The following is an 18,434-nucleotide window of genomic DNA, read 5'->3' as shown; positions in this document are numbered from 1 at the left end:
CCCTGGGAGGGGGCGGAACCCAAGGTTTTAGGTTTTGCACTGAGTGGGTTGTGGATCCCTGGGAGGGGGCGGAACCCAAGGTTTTAGGTTTTGCACTGAGTGGGTTGTGGATCCCTGGGAGGGGGCGGAACCCAAGGTTTTAGGTTTTGCACTGAGTGGGTTGTGGATCCCTGGGAGGGGGCGGAACCCAAGGTTTTAGGTTTTGCACTGAGTGGGTTGTGGATCCCTGGGAGGGGGCGGAACCCAAGGTTTTAGGTTTTGCACTGAGTGGGTTGTGGATCCCTGGGAGGGGGCGGAACCCAAGGTTTTAGGTTTTGCACTGAGTGGGTTGTGGATCCCTGGGAGGGGGCGGAATCCAAGGTTTTAGGTTTTGCACTGAGTGGGTTGTGGATCCCTGGGAGGGGGCGGAACCCAAAGCTTTAAGGCTACATAGCCCCTTCCCTGGTGCAATGCCCTTTGGCATCCACAGATGATGAACTCATTGCTTGGTGCACCATTATATGCCACCAGCCACACTTGCAGCAATCCGTGTAGCAGATGCAGATTATACATCATGGCCTCCCATGTGAGGGGCGGAACCGCTTTCAGTGACAGTGATATCTCCATGCACATGATTACCAGGATAATCCTTATTGGACAGGTAGAATTACACTGCGTATACTGCAACAGCCAGGTGGGTAACAAGTAAACAAGTGGGGGAACACGTCATACAGATAGATATACCATGGTTGTCCATTCCCCTATTACCTCCCAATCATTGCCCAGGAACACCCCATACATTTACTGCACCCTACAGTAACATTCACGTCTAACTCAGAGTAAAGGTCCCCATACATTAGGCTGCCCACCAGGAGGGCTCTGACACGAGTTGGCACTTCATGTTCCAAGTTTTGCATGTGATAAATCCCTCACGATGAGCCGGCAGGGGGGATTAAGGGCGGGATGTACTATGTACTATTACCCTGCTGCACGGATTTCGCCGGGCAGGGTATCGCCACCTTTGGGTGGCGATACCCTATAGAAGCCGATGGGCTTCTTTTCGCCGCCTCGCCGCAACCCCGCCGACCCCCCCTTTCCCCCTCCATTGGGCTTACCTTCTTGCAGGTCGTCCTGGACCACGGAAGGTAAGCCCTTCCTCCCCCTAGCAACGCAGCCGGACGTCCTTCCGGCTGCAGGGGGAGGAAGGAGGCGCCGGGGACAGCCTGCTTAGCTGTCCCAGGAGTGAAGGCAGTTCAGGCGGCAGGGAGGAGACCCCCCCGCACACCACAGTACAGGTATCGCGGGGGATCTCCGTTACCGCACTGTGATGCCAGCCGCATATGCTAGTACATATGCGCTGGCATAGTGGCGGGCGGGCAGAGAAGGGCGGCGATGTATATTAATACATCCCACCCTAAGAGTCGGGCAGGGGACTCACAGAAGCAATGAGTGGACGCAGGCGGGGGAGCCGGACGGCAGTGTTTTCGGAGAGCCATGCATGAGAGCTGGGAGACTAGGTTAAAAAAAAAATACCCATACAAATGAATGGGAGGCCGCTGGTTGGCTGATCTCAGCCAATCAGCGGCCTCCCATTCATTTGTATGGGTATTTTTTTCTCTTGAACCTCATCTCCTATCTGCCTCTCCAAGAACACCGCTGTCCGGCTCCCCCGGCCCGTGTCCACTCAACGCATATGTGACTCCTCCCCCTGCCGACTCCCAACAGCCCCCAGCCCAGCTCCTGGCTGCACATAAGATTTATCTCATGTGCAGCATGTCCGACCTCCATACTCTGAAACAACGAGCACGGGACCGAGCATTGGGTCGGACGGGATGTCATAACATGAGATTCGGTCCGATTTAATGGCCCGATCCATCGGAATCGGGTCAAATCGGACCAAATCTCACTAGTATATGTTAGTCTATAACAATTAAGACAACTGGGTTTGCAATGGATACATTTATGTTCGCATTTCTCAGATGACTTGCAGGGTTGCTTGATCCAAACCAGAGATCTTTGGAAACTTCATCAGGGTTAATGTGACCCAGAGTTTACAAGACAATAGCAGCAGCCCAAACAGAACCAATGTAGGCCAGGATTCCAAAGTTCAGCCTGTTATAAACAGGCCATGGTCAGCAACAGGTGTGCAAACAGGTATGATCAAAGTATCAATAATCTGCCACGGACTGAATGCTAGGAGTGAGTACCTACTGCAGGTACGTAGGAGGCAGTGTAAGGGGACTGTACATGGCCAGCACATACAGGCAATGTGTGCGTTCTACCATTGAAATCAGCCCCTTTATCTGTGAGTGATTGATTGTTTCTAGCTAGCCAGTGGGGGCTATATTCTATCACACACACCTGTTATGGGAGTACTTACATTTTTAGTCACGGATCGCTAGCACAATACTGCGTCTTTAGCAGCGAAAGCATGGCACACAATAACGATGAAATGTGTTGCTTTTTACAAGGTGAAGCTGATATTTGTGATTTATATGTATTCGCGTTGGGCAGTAGAAAAAATAAAAATCGATGTCATCTTCTAGAGTCAAGTCCTATTACCCAGCTGACATTTACAGGCCGGGTACGGTTACAGACACAGAGCAGAGGTCAGTACAGGACAGAAATAGCAGTGGCTGCTGGCTGCGCGCTCAGAGAAGGTTACACAAATAATGTGTGTTTAACCCAAAGCGCGTCTACTTGTGCATCCTAATGACTGACCCTTGTTCTACCGCAGAGATTAAAGTCAAATTATCACCTTCTCTGAGCACGGCGGTATCACAGGGACGCTAAGACCCGTCCTGCTGAACCCAGTGTATGGGACTGCTCTATGGTGGCCATGACCCTGAGGAGACGGGATGACTGGGATGCCAACGAGGAGATGTAATACGATATGGAGAGATAAAGTGGAAAGGATGCAATCGGGATGGTATCAGGATCCCGGTGTAACCCTAACCTTCCCACTTAGTGCCTAGCCTTAAACGCAGCCCTACCCTTCACCCCCACCCCACCCCCGCCAGTCTAACCTTAATCCTCCCTCTAGTGCAGGCATGTCTAAACTGTGGCCCTCCAACTGTTGGGAAACTCAGGGCCGGCTCTACCGCTAGGCAGCTTTAGGCAGCTGCCTAGGGCGCTGGGATCTGGGGGGCGCCACCAAGTCTACAAATCAAAAAATCAAGGATCCTTGTTGTACTTAATGCAGGTGGCGGCTATGGAACTTCTAAGACCTCACCTCTATACTTTCCCCCTCCTCCTTGTACTCTGTTGTTGGTGGCAAACGGGAGGGTGCAGAGGACCTCCAGGAAAAGCAGGGGAATTTGCCACCTTCCCGGGGGGGGATTGGATGACCACATGATCTAAAAAAATTTGGGGGGGGGGGGTGTGAAGTTTTGCCTAGGGTGCTGAGAAGGCTTGCACCGGCACTGGGGAAACTACATATCCCAGCATGCTTTGCCATAGTTTTAGCATTCCCTAATAGCAAGACTGCGGCAAGGCATGATGGGACTTGTAGTTTCACAACAGCTGGAGGGCCATAATTTGGACATGCCTGCTCTAGTGCCTAAATCTACACCCCCCCCCCCCCCTTCATAAAGATTTGACTTCTGATGTGTAACAGGGGAAGGGGTCATAGGGACGACACTATGAGAATTGACATACATTAGGTCGTCAGGGTCGAACCCAAGCAATAGGTCAACAATGGGAAGGTCAAAAGTCAAAAAGGTCGAGGTAAGATTTAAAAAAAAAAAAAATTTGCCCCGAATTTCAAAAGTAAGTCGGCATGGACACTGCACGTCGACCTACCGACCGTGTCCCCTATAACAGAGGAAACAAAGTTAGGTATAGTACGTTTTATTTACCCAAATCATTGCAATCACAATATAAAAATAAAATCTAGTAAAAATGTGAGATTTAATAAGTCCCCAAACACTTGCTGCATTAATGGGAAACGGTGGGCATAGCGGGAGGAAAGTAGGGGCATTTGTGCTTTTATTATTGTGATATGGGCATGGGGGGGGCATGGCTTAGGAGCATTGAGGGATGCACATTTCTGAGCTGGCCGAGGCAATTGGGGTCATTCAGACCTGATAGCACGACTCCGAATTTGCAGGCTGTGCGATAATAGAAATGACTGCACATGCGTACGGCTTGACGATAACATCCTGCTACATTTTTGTGTATACTGCCCATGCGCAAGGTGATTGCCAGGAAGCTGGCACAGCCGCTGGTAACCAGACATTTTCTGGGAGTGTCAGGTAATACGCAGGCGTGCCCAGGCATTTTCAGGGAAGTCATGTGACGCCAGCTCCAGCCCCGATCAGCCTGTTTCTATCGTAGCCGATGAGTAAGTCCTTGTCTACGCACACACTGCATATACTCCGGAATCATTATATGGTGAGGGGCGTGGCCATGTGTGTGAGGGGAAGTTATGTGATGTCAGCTCCGCCCCCGATCAGCCTGATTCTCTCACAGCCGCTGAGTAAGTCCTGGGCTACGCACACACTGCACACACTGGGGAATCATTACATGGTGAGCGGCTGTTATCTGGGAGTGTCAGGGAATACGCAGGCGTCGCCAGGTCTGTGAGGGGAAGTCATGTGATGTCAGCTCCGCCCCCAATCAGCCTGATTCTATCACAGCCGCTGAGTAAGTCCTGGGCTACGCACATACTGCGCACACTGGGGAATCAGTACATGGTGAGCGGCTGTTATCTGGGAGTGTCAGGTAATATGCAGGCGTCGCCAGGTCTGTGAGGGGAAGTCATGTGATGTCAGCTCCGCCCCCGATCAGCCTGATTCTATCACAGCCGCTGAGTAAGTCCTGGGCTATGCACAGACCGCACACACTGGGAATCATTACATGGTGAGCGGCTGTTATCTGGGAGTGTCAGGGAATACGCCGGCGTGGCCAGGTGTATGAGGGCAAGTCATGTGACGTCAGCTCCGCCCCCGATCAGCCTGATTCTATCACAGCCGCTGAGTAAGTCCTGGGCTATGCACAGACTGCACACACTGGGGAATCATTACATGTGAGCGGCTGTTATCTGGGAGTGTCAGGGAATACGCAGGTGTGCCCAGGTGTGTGAGGGGAGGTCATGTGATGTCAGCTCTGCCCCCGATCAGCCTGATCCTATCACAGTCGCTGAGTAAGTCCTGGGCTACGCACAGACCGCACACACTGGGGAATCATTACATGGTGAGCGGCTGTTATCTGGGAGTGTCAGGGAATACGCAGGCGTGGCCAGGTGTGTGAGGGGAAGTCATGTGATTTCAGCTCCACCCCCGATCAGCCTGATCCTATCACAGTCGCTGAGTAAGTCCTGGGCTACGCACAGACTGCACACACTGGGGAATCATTACATGGTGAGCAGCTGTTATCTGGGAGTGTTAGGTAATATGCAGGTGTGTGAGGGGAAGTCATGTGATGTCAGCTCCGCCCCCGATCAGCCTGATTCTATCACAGCCGCTGAGTAAGTCCTGGGCTACACACACACTGGGGAACGGCTTGTGAATGGATTTGCAGCTAGTCGAGCTAATCGCAGCCATGTACAGGGCGGGATTTCACTGGCTTGGCGGACGGCAGCCCAGCATTCATGTCTGAATAACCCCCAGTGTCTATTTTTATACTGTGAATTGGACGTAATTTGTACCTCTAAATGGAACACTAATTTCTAGGTGTAATTTCACAAAAATATAAACTTCAAATACAAAAAAACGTAATTTTAGAAAGCTCTCCCCGGTGCCTCCTCCTGCGCACAGACACGGTCAGGATATTTAGGCTCGCCGTGAGGCCAAGCTAAGTGCGGTGCGGTACTATACATTTAATGTGCCTCATAAAGGTCCATAGTGTGTAGATAACAGGTCTAGGTCGACATGGGAAAAGGTCAACATGGTTCTAGGTCGAAATGTCATTAGTTCGACAATGTCTAGGTCGACAGGGAAAAGGTCTACATGGGGTTTTTCACAGTTTTTTTACCTGAATGTCAACACAGTCGAAATGGACACAGTTTAAAGTACAACGCATCCCCTCGCTGTGCTCTCAATGCATTGGGCACGGTGCCTCGCTAAGCTCGGCACACTATTTTATTCTCCCACCACGCCCTGGTGGATGGTAGGGCATGAAATACAGCCTGTCAGCACATGTCGGCTCGAAAAAAAACAGTGGAAAACCCCCATGTCGACCTTTTGACTGTCGAACTAGACACTGTCGAACTAATTACCTGTCGAACTAATGACCTGTCGAACTAACGACCTGTCGACCTAGAACCATGTTGACCTTTTCCTATGTCGACCTTTCCCCATGTGGACTTAATGGTGTCGACCTAATGACTGTCTACCATCATGCTGTAGACCAATTGACCGCATCCCGGATTCTTCATTACCTACAACACGCACAGCGTCACAATGTCTCTCAATGTCACGCCTGGAAATGGGGGAAATACATGAAATCATCCAATAATGATGATATTTGCTCAGTGGAATGTGGCACTTGTTCATTTAATCAAAATCTTTGGCAAAAAGTGTAAAGTTTCTTAAATCCCAGAATATCATCCACGTCCATTAGGGATCACCCACGATTCTCCGTTATCCACGTTTATTAGAGAACCCTCTGTACGCAGTTATACACCCACTCCTGCCTCTCATTCGTGGCCATGACGTGTTGTGACACCTGCAGGCAGAAAAGATCACGTTAGTTCACAGGTGTGATGTCACAGTGATGTCAGGGGAGAGCCGTGCAATTGACCTATAGAAATACTCCTTCTGCAGATTTTAATACAGGGCTTAGGAGGATGAAGGGTTTACGACAATGGTTCTCTTGCATTAGTATAGATCGTTGTAATGCACCAGGGTTAAAGGTCACCGGCTCTCCCCGAAGCAGGCACCTATGTGAGCAGGGATTATTTGTATACACCACATACGTGCGCAAGTACACAAATACACAGGTGGTGCATAGATTCCACAATCCATACTACGGTGTGTTTGGTTACAATGAAAATATAAGCAGATTGTGATTTCTTTTTACCATAGTTGATCTTGCCGCCACTTCTACTGCAAACACACTGAGTCCCCGGCTGCTGGTGCAGTTCTTGCTCTGGTCATTGTTCACCTGAACCACAATCTTCTTATCCGACTGCCGAGGGAGAGAGTAAAATAACCAGCGTTCCTGTACAGAGTAATGTATCACTTCCATAGTGGCTGCTAATTAGTCACGGTCATATTACTGTGTAGCACATATAGGTGGTTCTGGGGAACACTGGATATTCTGTAGCAGTTCATACCAGTCTCCCTGAGGCCATTCTGACCCCTGTTGTACAAATAAGCATGGCTCCTGGGACACAGCGGATTAACTTTGCAGCAGCAGCATCAGGTTCGCCACAGAGTCACACTTAGATCCCTCTGCGACCCACACAGGTGCTACTGTACATGGTGGTGCCCCCTTCACGACTTGGAGCCCAGAGTCAGGTACCTCCATTGTTTCTGGGAGTTACACCTCTGTTCTGGAGCTATTAGAAGTATATATACAGTACCAATGTATAGGCAATAGCAATGTGTGTTCTTAACATTACAGTTATGTAGTAATCGCCTTCAGCACAACCAGCGTAGTTTTATTTATCTCAGATCTGTGAGCTATGATGTGCCACTCCTAACTAGGCAATGGGGAAACGCATATATAGATCATGCGTTCTGTGATGTCCTGATAAGAATCAATAATGAGGGCTGTGCAAGTGGTGCCTCTGCCTGGGGTGTAAAGGCACGGGGGTGCCATGCTCGCTGCCCTTGCAGGTACCCAGCTTGGTCCTGTGGTAGCAGGTTAGGCTGTGATTTCCACAATACACCTGGCCCACAGCGCCTTGCAGTGGATCCTGATGGTATTTCTGCTCTGCATATTGGAGTATGGTTTGACCTTCAGCTCAGACCGAATAACACTGACCTTGTATTAATGACTCATTTACATTACTGAGCCTGCTGCTCCCCGCTCCCCTGCATTACAACATTATTACCTAGGGGGAGGGACCCTAAACTGCACACCCTGGACTGCAAACTCCTCCTCCTGCTTGCAACATTAATACCTACCTTATTCTCAATGACGGAGCTGATCCGGGTGTCGTTCTTGTATGTGTAGATGATGGCCGTTTCGTAGCCATCCATGGGGTTTGCGTCTCCTTTCAGGACGACGGATTTGCACAGCGCCTTCTGGAGCTGCCGACTGCTGGAGCCCAGGCTCACCGCCTTCAGTTTGGGTTTGCATTTCTCAGCATAAACATCGATGATGAAAGGACAGGCCTGTGGTACAGAATACAATGCAATGAGAGAGAATACCCTGCGCTCAGCGGTCACCTCTCCTGTTTATAACACAGTAGGAAATGTTAGATCTCATTTGATGACACTCACATATTAGACATGGCAAATCCAGATAGGGCCATATAGCAGGGCTCCACCCCTTCCTGCACTTTCCACCAATCAGTGTGCTACTATGACCACACAGGTGGCAGAGGTTACTGATCAGCTTATTGCACCACACATAGGGACACACATATTGTGCGGAAGACAATCAGGTGCCCGTACCATACCCTGTACTAATTCTAGTTCCTGGAATAATGCCTCAGGCAAACGGCTGACGTGGTCCAGCATCATTACAACATTCAGCGCCAATGTGGCTAATGCAGGAGTGATGGGATAGTTTTCTATGTATAAGAAAGAGAAAGGTGAACCTGGAAACCAGTTAAAGCTGCTGTATATGGGAGTGTGTAAAGCTCCCTGTAAATATATGGACAAGAAAGGGGGGTATACAGCGCTGGGTTATTCTGAATGATGACCAAACACAATTATATAGTAAAATACAAAAGCATTTATTACAATACACAACAATGAAGAGAGTACTCTCTATGAACAAAAATATGTATAGATACATATACTTAAAAAATGTGCATTGCGCAATGGATAAAAAAAGGGGGGGGGGTGGGATTTGTAGGTTGTCAGTGCATGCGCATGGCTTCGGAAAGTTAAAGAAGGTAGTTCATTGGGCCAATAAATTTGTTATAGTTACCACCATTAATGGTCAATTCATCAGGGTCTCATCTGGTGACCTGAAGGTGGTTCCGGTTAGATTCCCAGCATGTCGGTCCAGTTTGCCTCAGATGGAAAGAAGCAGGAATGGTTGGTGGAATGATGGAAATGACCACCGCCGGGAATCACTGCCAATGGAGGTGTGGACCTGTAGGGCCCAAGATGGTGGAAGCTGGTCCGGAATAAATTCACCGCTATGGAGCCTGGTGCAAGGTGGTGTTGGGGCCCAGGTAGGGGGTAGGCCTCAGTTGGTAACAAGGTCTGTGAGAGCCCTACCACAGACCTTGTTACCAACTGAGGCCTACCCCCTACCTGGGCCCCAACCAAGAGCCCAACACCACCTTGCACCAGGCTCCATAGCGGTGAATTTATTCCGGACCAGCTTCCGCCATCTTGGGCCCTACAGGTCCACACCTCCATTGACAGTGATTCACGGCGGTGGTCATTTCCATCATTCCACCAACCATTCCTGCTTCTTTCCATCTGAGGCAAACTGGACCGACATGCTGGGAATCTAACTGGAACCACCTTCAGGTCACCAGATGAGACCCTGATGAATTGACCATTAATGGTGGTAACCATAACAAATTTATTGGCCCAATGAACTACCTTCTTTAACTTTCCAGAGCCATGTGCATGCACTGACAACCTACAAATCCCCCCCCCCCTCTTTTTATCCATTGCGCAATTCACATTTTTAAGTATATGTATCTATACATATTCTTGTTCATAGAGATTACTCTCTTCATTGTTGTGTATTGTAATAAATACTTTTGTATTTTACTATATAATTGTGTTTGGTCATCATTCAGAATAACCCAGCGCTGTATACCCCCCTTTCTAGTTTTCTATGTATGCCTTAGTCAGCCCCGACCAATGTGCGCCCACTGTTTCCACCTTTGTACGCGAGGGGCAAATATAAGGTGGCATCAGTGCATTTTTGATATAAAAAGACACCTTCTCACGCGACCTGGCGTGCCAAGAGAAGCTGAGTGGCGTATCTGCAGCAAAGATGTACCAGGATGATACTGTATTAAATGTGCCACCCCCCACATAGCCACACTGATTATTCCGGAAATTGCACCTTTTTTTTGCTATTGTTACTAAGTGTGAATAAGGCCCCTGCTCTTCTAATAATAATATATTTGTAGTATAAGATCATTACATCTGTCAGTTCCAGCGCCTTGTTGTAGCCCATGGCTAGTAACGTCACCCAGAGGTCACTGGGATCTCCTTCTCGGTCGTTCGCCTCCATGAGATTGAGGTCCAGAAACCCTTTCCGCGTTAACTCGTTTCTCTTAGTTTCAAAATTTTCTGTAAGAAGAAGAAGAGAATAAATCATTGGTAGAGATGGAGATTCCCGCATTAGACACATCATACGGCCAACAGCCGTCTGTGGGGATGTCCAGGGGCTTCTCCTCCCTCGCTATTAGATTAAGATACCTCTCCTCTGTGCGGACGCATGGCAACTCACAGTTAATGGGAGCATTTAAACGTGCAGTTGTTGCCCATGGCAACCAATACAATTCTAGCTATTAACTTCCAGAAGGTGCTAGATCAGGGATGGGGAACCAGCTGTTGGTGAACTACACTTCCCAGCATGCCACGCAACAGTTTTGGCCTGGCCAAACAGCAAAACTGTAGCAGGGCATGCTGGGATGTATAGTTAAACAACAGCTGGAGGGCCAAAGGTTCCCTATCCCTGGGCTAGATAAATGATAAGTAGGGGGAAATTTATCATTATCTAGGTTGAATTGGAGAAATAATAGACAGAATTTGATTGGTAATGAGCAACACCTATTTTAAGTTTTAGACGCTTTAGTACATTTACCCCAGATAAGCTGCTTGGTAGCTATGGGCCCTGGCGGTGCCCCGGTGTTCCCCGGCGTCCTTTAGAATCCTATTCAGCAACATCTCCGGTCCCAGGGGTGCATTGCACGAGTGGGTGGGCGCGCCGGTGACATCACTGGCGCGCTTGTGCACTTGCGCAATGCGCCCCTGGGACTGTAGATACCGCAGTGGACATTGGGGGATGAGGTAAGTATGAAAAAAAGGCTGCGGGGGTGAGAGGGAGAACCCAAATAGCAACATTGTCTCCTTATATGCAGATGACCTGTTGGTAGGAATGGCTGATTATGTCAACCAATTGCCATTAGTAATTGATAACATGCGGGCATTCGGACAGTATTCTGGTCTAACGATAAACTACGGGAAATCACAGCTCCACATAACTAAAGCCGAAGGGGATAGTACACCCGATAGGGCCTCCTCTCTCCCTAGGGTTACTTGGGGATTATTGTATCAAACAACCCAGGAGAGTACGTCAAAGAAAATCTTGACCCCATAATAAATGAGATCAGAATTAGATGTAAAAGTTGGTTGAGACTCCCAATAACAGTAATCGGTCGGGTTATCTTAGTAAAAATGACGATCTTGCCAAAGCTCCGTTATATATTCTTGCACTCACCCATTCTCATTAAGCAAGAGGTGTTTTAGAAAATCAATCGCGTAATATCATCTTTTGTTTAAAACCCGAGAATTAAAATGCCCTTCTTAACGAGAGAACGAGGTGATGGGGGTGCTGCTACGCCCAATTTTAAACTATATTATTACGCCGCCCAAATGGTCCATTTAGCAGTCTGGATCAATGGAGACAAATATATTGGGGAAATAACCAGATTTATCTGTAAAATCATTCCCGGGCACTAACTTCCCCCGATACTTAAACAAGCCAGGAAAATATGGCAATGGGTAAGCAAAAAAATGGACCTCGTAGAAATAGATCCCGACACTCACCTATTCTCGCTGATCCCAATCGATAAATTAAATTTACATCAAGGTGGGAGGATATGGGGACATTTTGGAATAAATTCTATTGGCCAGGTTTGTTAATAATGGTTTGAAATCATTTTCTCAACTACAAACCGATTTTGCCCTCCCCAAAACCATGTTCTACAGATATCTGCAACTGAGGAGTGTATTAACACAACGAAATCGGATAAAACAGATTAATCTTGTTGAATCCCCAATTAAAAAATTTATCAAAACACTGGGAAATAACAAACGTTTATCAAAATGTTATAAATATCTGTCGGTAAATACTCAAGGGGGGAGATTCTCTAAGCTAGAAATGCGGTAAAAACCCCGTTATCGGGGTTTTTACCGCATTTTGGGATGCTGTAAGCATCCCCCGCCGGATTACCGCGGCAGGGGGCATCGCCAGAAAAATCTGGCAATGCCCCATAGAAGCCAATGGGCTTCTACCGCAATCCTCCGCCGCCCCGCGCCGACCCCGCATCGCCCCCTCACCTGTGTCCGGGCAGCACAGAGCTGTGCTGCCCGGACCTGTGACCTCCTCCCTGCACTGATCCTCTTCCGGGTGCAGGGAGGAGGAGAGCCCGGCGCAGCAGCAGCAGCGCCGGGTGTGTGAGGGAGGGGGGAGCCGCCAGGACCTGCTGGGACCCGGCGACTCTCACCGCAAAGGACAGCTCTTAACGCAAGAGCTGTCCTTTGCCTTAATTATCGCATATGTTAGAACATATGCGATAATTATAATTGCGATGGGCGGCGAAGGGGGCGGAGATTCTTAGAGAATCTCCCCCAAGGTGAGGAAATGGGTGGCTTGATCCAAAAATGGAATATCAACATCCCAGAAGTGAACGCGGGAAATTGGAGAACAGTTCTGGAGGCCCCTAGCTTAGCGACAAACTCGTTAAGAATCCAGCAGGTACAATTAAATATCTTGTATCGAACATATCTAACCCCAGAAAGGATTAGTAAATTTTCTCAAAATAGCCGTAATTGCTGTCCGAAATGTGATGAATCAGGATGCAACTTCTGGCATCTCCTTTGGGAGTGCAAGAGATTGCAAGCGTTCTGGAAAGGAGTTGGAAAAATATTGTCGGCATTAGGGGTCCCATGTCAAAGTCTATCACCCTTGGGGCTGATTCTTGGGGTATGGCCCTCTGGTATCATGTCTCGTGGAGACAGACAGTTAGTGATTAACCTTTGTGCCATAGCAAAAATGGTAATTGCTCTCTCATGGATGGCAAAAAGTGGCCCACGGGTACAGGAATGGATCAGCTTGGTCAATTGTAACATGGAGCATGAGAAATATATGTATCTGTTAAGAAAGTCAATTGATAAATTTTATGCTATCTGGGGGACGTGGTATTATTCAAAGTATTATAGTCATTAAGTAGTATAATCACTAATGGTATTATATGTCATTATCCTTTATATACGTATTAAGTGGTCAAATAATTACACGAAGAAGATTATAGACGAACTGTACTTCAATGATCATTGTGGCAGAATGAGATGTAAATTAATTATAGTATAAGTTTGAAATTAGCACTTTATAAATTCTCACTACTTAGAATAGGTGGAACTCTGTATGGTTATAGATACTGTAAGACACAGAGAAATATTAACGCAACGTATAATAACGCACTACAGCACTTAGACGGACCACGACTTTATTCACGTAAATAACCGTCGATAGAATATGAAGTTGGCACAATAGTACCTTAAACTTTCTGTCCGTATTAGTATATAGTAGATATACCAGTTGCACCGTACTTATTCGATAACACTATTCACCTGAAGTTAATCATAAAGAAGAGTTACGTACTTCAGCACCTCTAGATCACGAGTTATGTGTATCCGGGAGGGCTGTGAAGAAGTAGTAGCCATTACACACACGAATATATTTAAGAATTTAATGAAGGAAAGAAGTGAGAGAAGCGGAAAAAAAAATCCATGTCCCCCTTTTCATCTTCTGCCTCCCTTCTTTCTATTTTTTTTTTTTTTTTACTTTTCTTCCCCCTTCATCCTGCCACCGTCTCTTTGCTTCTCGTAAATACGATTGATAATCCATTCCCACCCCTCTTCCCTGCCAGTCCTCTATATACTAATTAACATAAAATGATTAAAAAGAAATCGAAGTCTTGAGGGACAACTGCAGATCGAGAACTTGAAAAGTAGCAAAGTGATTAAATATAACTGGGTAGCTGTATAGATGCACACGTGTATATATATATATATATATATGTAACGTATTGTAATTCTCAATTGTTTGTCTATGTATTAGTATTATGTATTGCTGTTTTATAAAATTTTCAATAAAGATGATTAAAAAAAAAAAAGTATGAAAAAAAGGGGTGGGGAACGAAAAATAAAAACCCCTGAAATATTCTGAAAAACCACGATTTTCGGAATACACGGATAAGGGAGACCTGTACCACTTGAAGTCTACTGAGAGACAACATAGATTTCCCACTGTGTTATCGGAGCGTTTCTGGAGAAAACGCAATTAATACCGGTAAATGATGTTCGGTTTCTCCCAGCAACGTCCAAGGAAAAAGCGCTACTGTTAGCGGGTGATAGTAAGGTCATATTATAATAAATGTTGGAAGTGTGTGGCCTTTATACCAACGCTTTTTTTCAGCATCTTGCTGAAAGGTTAAAAGAAAAGTAATTCAGTTCTAATGCATTCTTAATAGAAACCATAAAAATGCAAATCTTTTTGCTCAGAATTAGTGGACTTTTTACGGCCTGTAATATACCATGCAGCATCGGGAAGATAGGGATACATATTTAAATCTGTTCCAAATTATCTCCCAATAACACACTTTTTTCTGTTAAACAACTGTATTAAGTGACTTCATTAATAAAACGGTGACAAATCTTGTGGAGGAAACGTAGAAAGCGGAATCACGCACCTTTACAGACCTCCCAGGCGTCCTCGTCGCACTTCTCCCCACTCGTCCTCAGCTCAAAGAAGTTATACTCCTCCAAGTCCAGGTAGCCGTTACTGTCTAAATCGATGATGTCATATATATCGGACAAGGCCGATCTGACGAGCGGAAGATGGGAAAAGAGAGAGGACGGTTATTTCATATTGTTGTAGAAGGTCTCACATTATTTCATATTGTTGTAGAAGGTCTCACAGGAAGGTATGCAGTTCTGCAGAGTCTATGGCATCCTTATAAATGAATGCCCAGGCTTTTGCTCTTCTTGGAGCAGGTCATGTTTTCCTGAAACGTCTCATTAATGCAGGTTTTTGAGCAACTTAGAGTTCTTTATATACATACAAAAGGCAGACGTTGGAGTACGTCTGTCACCCGCATGCAGAGCTGGCAGCGATTTCCTGGGCAGAATCTTTATCATTACAGGAGCCTGTGGCACTGATGGGAATGCAGAGTGAATAATAGTCGGGGAACTGCAGCCTATAATCCTGTCGGCAGCATAACAGGGTGATGGCTGGACAAGTGCGCATTGATGTGCGCCGAAATACAGGGCGAAAAAGAAAACCTGCAAGATGGCTGAACATCTTACATCAGGCATGTCCAAACTGTGGCCCTCCAGCTGTTGTGAAACTACAAGTCCCATCATGCCTTGCCACAGTCTTGCTACTAGGGGATGCTAAAATTATGGCATGGAATGCTGGGATGTGTAGTTTCACACCAGCTGGAGGGCCAGAGTTTGGACATGCCTGTCTTACAGTGTCTGGAGGAGTTTAGTGCGGTGAAGGCAGGGCTTGTAAAGTTAGGACTTATTCAGGTCCGTCCATTAGTGCATATGCGTTCGCACGGGGTGACATTTCTGCGCATGTGCAGGCGCTGGGTGCGTACCCCCACGGCCAACAAACTGTTCACTGGGTGCACGCACCCAACCTTGTGGCTGGTGGGCAGGGGTACACGTCCATGGGAACGCCCAGCGTTATATGGGCGTTCCCATGGTGATCGCCCGGTGATGAGGGCAGGCAGCTGCCCGTCCATTTCAGTGAGAACGTACACGCATATGAAAGTGACCTGAGAGTCATTTGAGCTGAAAGCAGCTCGAATGGTAAAACTGAACTGCTTTCAGCTCAGAATCCACCAGTGTGTATGGACCTTTAGTTACATATATTTGCAAAGACAGGTGTAAGCCACCAGGCCACGTCACGGCTTCTCTGATACTGCGAGATAACAGCATCCACTCTGGGCCATACATGGGACATGTAATGGGCTACTGTAAAACCACATGATAATATCTCAGAGTTGCCGACTTTCTTATTCTCCTCTCCGGGAGAAGCCCGGAGAGGAGAGATTCAGTAGCCGCTCGGGGGCGGGGCTTAATCGTGACATCACTAAGCCCCACCCCCATGCTGTTAAACCAGCGAATTCAGGGATCTCCGTGGAGGGGGCGGGGCTAAAATGACACGATTGTGTCATTTTAGCTCCGCCCCCTCCTCTGAGACCCAAGGATTGCGGCATTTTAATGCCGCGATCCGGGGGTCAGTAGGGGTCCCCCCTGAATCCGGGAGGGTTGCCCACCCTTCCGGGGGGCCGGGAGGGGGCCCCGATTTTCGGGAGACACCCGGAAATTCCGGGAGGGTCGGCAACCCTGTAATATCTAAATGGAGAGCCAAAGTACATGAAGCGACCCCTAGTTTCTCCCAATGGCACTACAATAACCAGCATGCTCCGTGGCTCTCGGAATTTCAATATAAAATGGTAGCTGCTCAGTCAACTTAGTAATAGCCCTCAGGTGCTTGGAAAAAGGCACCTGAGGAGTATTTCTAAACTGATTGAGGAACTAGCATTTAGATATATTTTTATGTGCTATTATCATGCGGCCATTCAGGAGACAGAGATATGAACCAGAGTGGGCGGGGTTATCATGGAGCGTTAGAGAGCACCGGCTTCATAGAAGCTTTGCCAAGAACTGGTGGCTTACCATATCCAGAGATATCTTATAGATTTTTTTTTCACCCCCTGCCCCTTTTTTCATACCTGCCAAGTCCCCGGATGTCCACGGCGGCCTGCAGGAGCTTCTTCAGCGGTCCCAGGAGTGCATTGCACGGGTGCGCCGGTGACATCACTGGAACGCCTGCAAACTCACGCAATGCACCCCTGGGACCGCTGAAGAAGCTCCTGAAGGCCTTGGGACCATCGGGGGGACCAGGTAAGTATGTTAAAAAAACAATCTAAAAATCCCTTATCCGGAAATCTTGTGGCCCTGAGCATTTCGGATAAGGGATACTCAACCTGTATATGTAACTAAAGCCGTGTACACTGATGTGGTAAATCTCACAGACAATGTCTAGTCAATAGATTGATACCAAAAGTTATGCTGCCCATACACTAGGGCGATATTGCATACAATCCTTTGGTTTCGACCGCATCTGTTTGACATATCGAAGCATTGAATGCACATGGAATGTGTCACCCGACGCAATGCACGGGCCTGCCGGTCGAATGTCCCGTCGATAGATATTATGTGCCGCACATAATATTTATGGAATTGTATGAGCGATTGCATGTGGGTTTTAGCCACATGCGATCACTCGCAATGCAATTGTCGGGCAGCTGGAGCGCCGGCATCGTGGAGCACTGTGCAGCAGAGCTGGAATGCGACTGTAGTGAGTGGCAGGCGGCAGAATTTGTCAAAACATTTCAAAAGATAGGGAGGTCCTCTGATTGGCTAAGATAGATCTCTCTCAGCCAATCAGAGTGCTGCCCAGTCTTTTGAAATGTTTTTACAAATTCTGGCGGCTCCGCTGACAACCACCGCACACCAGTGGCAGCCCTCCTGCACACTGATAGATCAACACCCGCCTCCAGCCTTCTTCCAGAACCTGATGTGGCATTACAGGTGGCATGTGACATCGGATGCTGGAAGAAAAGCACTTGGGTACCATAAATATGCGATCGGATGTGATGGGACATCTGATCGCATAAGTGTATGGGCACCATCAGACATGCATTAGTTAGACATTGACAAAAGGTAGACATACATAATTGGCAAAAAAAAAAAAATCGGTTGTTGGGATATTGCGTGCGTTAGTATGTCTAACTAATGTATGTCTAACGATTGTCAGTGTCTAACAGGGACGTGCAGTCAGGGGAGGAAGTGCCTCAACTGTCATTAATGATTAACATAATACAATAACACAAAGAATATACTTATGACACATTTTATATGCTTCATATTATTATCATTGTTTTTACCCCATTTTTTTTTTATTTGCTTTCGGAGGCACCGAGAGCAGTGCCTCCAGCTGTCAATGTAAAAGATCCAAAAACAGGGGGCGGGGCCAAGCTGCAACCTGTAAAAGCCCATTAAAATAGCTGTATAAGAGACGCATATAGAAGTGCCTTATTGACAGGGGCGTGCTTTCTGTGATTGGGCCCCGTTCTTCAAATTCCCTGGCCCTGCAGCTCCCCTGGCAGTGCCTTACCAATCACTGTCCTCACCGCATGCCACTGCTAACTAATGCATGTCTAACATGTATCAGTGTCTAACTAATGCATGTCTGACATGTGTCAGTGTCTAACTAATGCATGTCTGACATGTGTCAGTGTCTAACTAATGCATGTCTAACATGTGTCAGTGTCTAATGCA

At 47.3% G+C, this 18,434-nt stretch overlaps 1 protein-coding gene across 2 annotated transcripts in view; it reads right to left on the bottom strand.

The window, feature by feature from the left end:
- Window positions 1-6,452: 6,452 nt before the first annotated feature.
- EFCAB7 (EF-hand calcium binding domain 7) overlaps window positions 6,453-18,434 on the bottom strand; it is a 44,772-nt gene continuing 32,790 nt past the window's right edge. For both annotated transcript variants that reach the window (XM_083157678.1, XM_083157677.1), the window contains exons 10-14: window positions 14,768-14,901; window positions 10,210-10,358; window positions 8,052-8,261; window positions 7,000-7,107; window positions 6,453-6,645 (exon numbers count right to left, since the gene is read on the bottom strand). In XM_083157678.1, the coding sequence (XP_083013804.1) occupies window positions 6,574-6,645; window positions 7,000-7,107; window positions 8,052-8,261; window positions 10,210-10,358; window positions 14,768-14,901 (673 nt within the window). In that variant the 3' untranslated portion in view covers window positions 6,453-6,573. The remainder of the gene's footprint in view (window positions 6,646-6,999; window positions 7,108-8,051; window positions 8,262-10,209; window positions 10,359-14,767; window positions 14,902-18,434) is intronic.

This window comes from Crinia signifera, chromosome 8 (assembly GCF_055691185.1).
Source record: "Crinia signifera chromosome 8, ASM5569118v1, whole genome shotgun sequence".
NCBI lineage: Eukaryota > Metazoa > Chordata > Amphibia > Anura > Myobatrachidae > Crinia > Crinia signifera.
Note: the sequence above shows the minus strand (reverse complement) of the source record. Positions and strands in the feature narration are given on the sequence as shown.